This window comes from Branchiostoma floridae, chromosome 9 (genome assembly GCF_000003815.2).
Source record: "Branchiostoma floridae strain S238N-H82 chromosome 9, Bfl_VNyyK, whole genome shotgun sequence".
NCBI lineage: Eukaryota > Metazoa > Chordata > Leptocardii > Amphioxiformes > Branchiostomatidae > Branchiostoma > Branchiostoma floridae.
In genome coordinates this window covers 3,945,819-3,951,218 of record NC_049987.1, presented here as the reverse complement: position 1 = coordinate 3,951,218, position 5,400 = coordinate 3,945,819, and the positions used below count along the sequence as shown (strand labels likewise).

Genomic DNA, 5,400 nt, shown 5'->3' with positions numbered 1-5,400 from the left:
GCTTTGATGCGCTGGTTTGTCTTATCATAGGGTAATGTAGGTAACCAATTACCTTGAGGAATACATATAAGTAGATGAAAAAGATGGCACGAAGTTGATATTCTTTAGATTATTTTAACATGGTATCTTTATGTCAAGAATATCAAACGTGTGAAATGATATTGATCTTACTTTTGGTCACATCAAAGGAATCAAAATTTAAACCACCCCTAGTTTACATGTAATGGGACATTCCGGATAACCATAACATGTCAGTGATCAGCACATTGTTGACAGAAAGATCTCTTAGTAAGCTGAACCTGCGGCTCCCCCCCCCCCTTTAAAATTATATGGGTGGCATCTTTTGGGCACTGTGAAATGACGCCATAGATAGTGTTAGTTAAGACAAAAGTTATCTACCTTACATCATGGTATACGGGAACAATGCATTTTTGGCGACGCCTCAGGGGCGAGCCAAATAGTATATGATTGTGTTCAGTCTGCAAAAATTCTAGGAATTGCACAGGCATGTTTCCACAGGCATGTATGGAATGGAAGCCTTGTGGTATGTTAAATGGAATTTGGGTCATGTACTGGCATGTGTCCACAGGTATGTTTTACAGGCATGTTTGGAAAGGAAGTCTCGAGGAATGTTAGATGGAATTTGGGTCATGTACTGGCATGTGTCCACAGGTATGTTTTACAGGCATGTTTGGAAAGGAAGTCTCGAGGAATGTTAGATGGAATTTGGGTCATTACCTAGAATGCTGGGATCAGGGGGACGGCTGGGTCAGAGAGCATGGTTGGTAAATTTTCTTGGTCCGAATCACGGCAGGCTCATTTGTGTTGCCAGCAGTAAGCGCCTTCGACGCCACTGGATCCATTTAATTTCCAAAGTCGCAACTCCATGCTTAGTCAAATTGTCTATCATCCATGAGCTGTGAGTTTTGACTTCTTAAAGCCATATACCACAGGTAGACAGGAAATACTTTATGTCAAGTTCATTATCTTGAATGATGGCAAATGGTAACCATATTCAGAGTCACAGAGAAAAATATTTTGTGTCCAATGTAAAATAAATTCAACAAATGCAAGGTCATGTGTGGTGGGCCATGGGTCGTCAAGCCAGACAATCCGAGCCTATTAACACATGGTATAATCCAGTACAATACTGAGAAATATTTCAAATTCTGCTGTGTTTTACTTGTCAGGACACATTCTTACAATCTTGCATTCCAGGGACATCGGGTTTGTGCAGTGTTTAGTGTAGAGCCAAATGGTATATTATTGTGTTCAGTCTGCAAATATTCTAGGAATTGCACAGGCATATTTCCACAGGCATGTTTGGAATGGAAGCCTTGTGGTATGTTAAATGGAATTTGGGTCATGTCCTGGCATGTTTCTACAGGCATGTTTCCACAGGCATGTTTGGAATGGAAGCCTCGAGGTATGTTAAATGGAATTTGGGTCATGTCCTGGCATGTTTCTACAGGCATGTTTCCACAGGCATGTTTGGAATGGAAGTCTTGTGGTATGTTAAATGGAATCTGGGTCATGTACTGGCATGTGTCCACATGCATGTTTCCACAGGCATGTTTGGAATTGAAGTCTCGAGGAATGTTAAATGGAATTTGGGTCATGTACTGGCATGTGTTCACATGCATGTTTCCACAGCCATGTTTGGAATTGAAGTCTCGAGGAATGTTAAATGGAATTTGGGTCATTACCCTGAATGCAGCTGGGATCAGGGGGACGGCTGTGTCAGAGAGCATGGTTGGTAATTTTCTAGGTCCGAATCACATTTGTTCGTGAGCAGCTCAAGTCAACTGGCGTTGTTTTGTGTTGTGTATCAAGGTTAGTGACGTACAGTGTAAGTCTACTCTGACTTAAGAATCAGAGGTTTAATAGACTGGAGCACATCTGCTGTTTTCTCTTACAGTACATAGGTCTTTCAGTTTGTCAGGGTAAATTCATTATACTGGGCAATAGGGAAGGAGGTAGGGGGTACATTGTACAATCATGAAACTCGTCTAGTGGGAGTTATTGCATGCTTGTTTGGACTACAACTGTATTACATCCCTGTTATGTTGATATCGCATAATTTTTGTATATGCATGAGCTTCATACTCATGTCATTGGAAGTTAAACATAATAAGGTAATAATGCTACTCATTACAACATGATTAACAATAAGAATAACTTAGGACAGCAATGAAAGTCGTCGCAATGCAATTTTTTCGGATTTGCCAATCTTGTTATCTATTCTAATGTTATTAACCCTCAAACCACCGTATGGGGTCAAAACTGACCCCAGGCGTATATCAATGTGTGCCATTATGTCATTTCAGGTCGAAAACAAATTTCCTTCCAGGAGTTTGTTTGTATATATGTCCTATAACTTCTTATACGTTTTTACCGAGATTGGCTCATTGTTGATTAAGTTATCCTAGAAAGTTAATGCATGGTCCAGTGGGGTCAAAACTGACCCCAGCATTTTTTTAAACAAACTTTTGCGACCCACACCTAAACTACTTATCGTAGGTTCACGAAATTTTTAGAGAATACTTTACATGTAAGCCAAAATTATTGTGAGAACTTTTGTGCCAATATCATGTCATATGACGACATTATGACGTCATCTAGGTAATATCGGCCGCCATCTTGGATTTTGACTGATGACGTCATCAAATTAGCATAAATTATGAATATGGCGTGACGAAATCAACGTTGAATTTTATAAGATGTGATAAATAACTGTTATTTGCTAAGAAAAGCTTAAAACTTAAATGTTTAATGCAAAATTAGAAAATTTCGTAATAAATATGTCTGTCAGAATTCCGTTGCCATGGCAACATGAAAAATAATGAACATACTTTGTTCACTGAAAATGTTTGCTATCAACATTTTCTAAAATATTACCAAGTTTGGTGGCCCTAGCATAAGCCATTCAGACGCTATATGGCATTGAAGTTGGTACAGGTATCAAAAACCTCCTTCCTGGTCTGAATAGCGTTGGTGCAAAATGTGGTCCTCATTATCTTTTGCATAAATAATGATAATGAGCTAGAAGTATTGTCACCTAATCATGTCAGACTGTCCCACATAGATTAATGAAACTATACATATATACAAATCACAAAAAGAGTCACACGAAAAACTGTATTTGCACAAAACGTTTTGGGGTCAGTTTTGACCCCATACGGTAATCTACGTCACAAAAAAGCTACGGTGGTTTGAGGGTTAAAAGATGTCGAGGTGCATTCGAAGTGGAGAATTATCGAAAGTAACAATTCTTAAGTGTATATCAACTATTCTAACTGCAGTATTACCGCATTCTACGGTATTCCAACATTATTCGAAATATTCTTCTCTCATTCGATGGAGAACTAAAACAGCAAGCCACCTGAAATCCTGCCCGAATGTGTTCAAAAGAATATCTGGAATGCAGTGAGATTTTATAGAATACACTACGAATTCACAGGAATAGAAGATAATTTTCATTCTGGTGGCATTTGGGCTCATTCATTCTGGTGTGAAGGGGATATAAGGTCCATTTGGAATTCCCACCCGGAATGGCCCCGAATGTGGCACGAATTTTGCAAATACTTCATTTCGGCTGGTTCTGATTGCTTCCTGCTAATTCGGTTTCAGTGTGAAGACCCTACTAGCGTGGCTCGAGAGCCGAACCAATTCATACCTTTTACATATTGGCTTGCCTTCAATCGTCGGAATTTGAACAGCCCAGACTACTATAAAACAAAACAACTTCGATCATTTAATGAATGAATTCGCTTCAAAAGAAATATCATTTCTTTTTTTTTTCTGTATGGCTTAGTGCGTTCATTCATGTTGGAAAAAAGACAGCTGAAGTCAAGGTTTATGGATTTACATAGCCATCGTGACGTAAGAAATGCGTTGTCAAATAGTTGAAACTGGGCAAATAGAGCGAATAGCACAAGGGAGTCGGCCGGCCAAAGAAGTCAGCTCACGGCCGGCCAACTCCCCTAGCATGTACATGTACTAATTCTCTCTATTTGTCCAATCTATACTATCTTAAGCTAAGGGCAAAACCCACCGTACGTGCAATTTGTCCCTACGTTTTTTTTTTGAGAGAAAACGTTCAGGCTGTACATGGCAGGCTCGTCGCCCGTACTGACAAACGCCCGTACTGGCTAATCCGCAGCCCGATGGCACACAACGTTTTGCCTGCACGTAAAGTTCTACGGCGTGTCTGCGTGCTCCAAAATACGCCGAATACCCTACGAGTTCATACGGAGGCGGTACTTACCACTTACGGATCCCAAAAGATTGCCCGTTTTGGCACGTAGACAGCACGTATTTTCACGTACGGCGGGTTGTGCCCTTGGCTTAACCAACGATCCGCGAAGCCTGGTAGAGGCTTATACTATCAAACGACTTAGATTGTGAACACAAGGAGCTTACGAAAGTTTGATCAACCTGATAGAGAATTGAGAAAGTTAGTTGAAGTCCTCCCTGCACCATATGGCAAATCTTTGTTTCAGTTGACCAGGGGCGCACAACTTTGTGCATTCTACAGTTGAGATATATGTGTGTGTGAAAGATAGATAGATACGTTTCTTACGTTGCAATCGCTAAAATTTCAAGCCACTGATTAAATCACTTGCACCAGCTTTAAGTAAAACATTATGTGCAACGTTCCTCCAAACTGTTGTCACACTTTTGACGATGTTTTTTTTTAGTTTATCTAGCAAAAGTTGCTTTTCTCCAACATCTTCGTGCATAAATCTACACAATAAACCCTACAGCTTCTGTGTAAGGAAATAGACAACGTTCTTTTGAAGTATATTTCAACATCAAATTATGTTAATATGCTGCATAATATTTCTCCATCGTTCAAAGTGTAGAGTTTTAGCCAATCCGATATGGTGAGCTTTGATATTCTACTCTTCTGTACGTTTCGGCAGTGAAACCTGCTGAGACGATTGAATTGAAACTTCAAACTTAAATTTTTTGAAGTAAAATTGTATCTTTGGTTGATCAAAGATACAAATTGGTTCGGCTCTCGTGACAGGCGAAGTTATCAAGTTTTATATGATATGTGACTGTTCAAAGTGTAACGATTGAAGACAGTAAACTTTAATCTTTTTGGGTCTGCAACTTCAGTTGATCAAAGATTCATATTGGTTCGGCTCTTGCGACAGGCTTAAATAAACGAGCATCTTACCTGGTGTAGGACGTGTTTTTGGTGTCCAGACTCAACCGGAAAATCGACATCATGTCGGAAGGAAGGCGGCAGTCCCAAGCCAACACTGGAGGTAGCAAGTTTCTATTTGTTCCTTGTTCTCTTTCTGACAAAAGACGTTTTTTCCACGCCATGTTACTGTTTTGTAACAGTTTCTTTATGCTTGAATGATCGTGCTTTAATTTTTCATGACTGAT

General features: G+C 39.7%; 1 protein-coding gene across 1 annotated transcript in view; it reads right to left on the bottom strand.

Moving 5' to 3' along the window:
* Positions 1-5,235, bottom strand: part of LOC118422989 (cytochrome P450 2U1-like) — a 13,902-nt gene extending 8,667 nt beyond the window's left edge. The window contains exon 1 of the mRNA XM_035830884.1: positions 5,186-5,235. Within this exon, the coding sequence (XP_035686777.1) occupies positions 5,186-5,235 (50 nt within the window). The remainder of the gene's footprint in view (positions 1-5,185) is intronic.
* Positions 5,236-5,400: the final 165 nt, after the last annotated feature.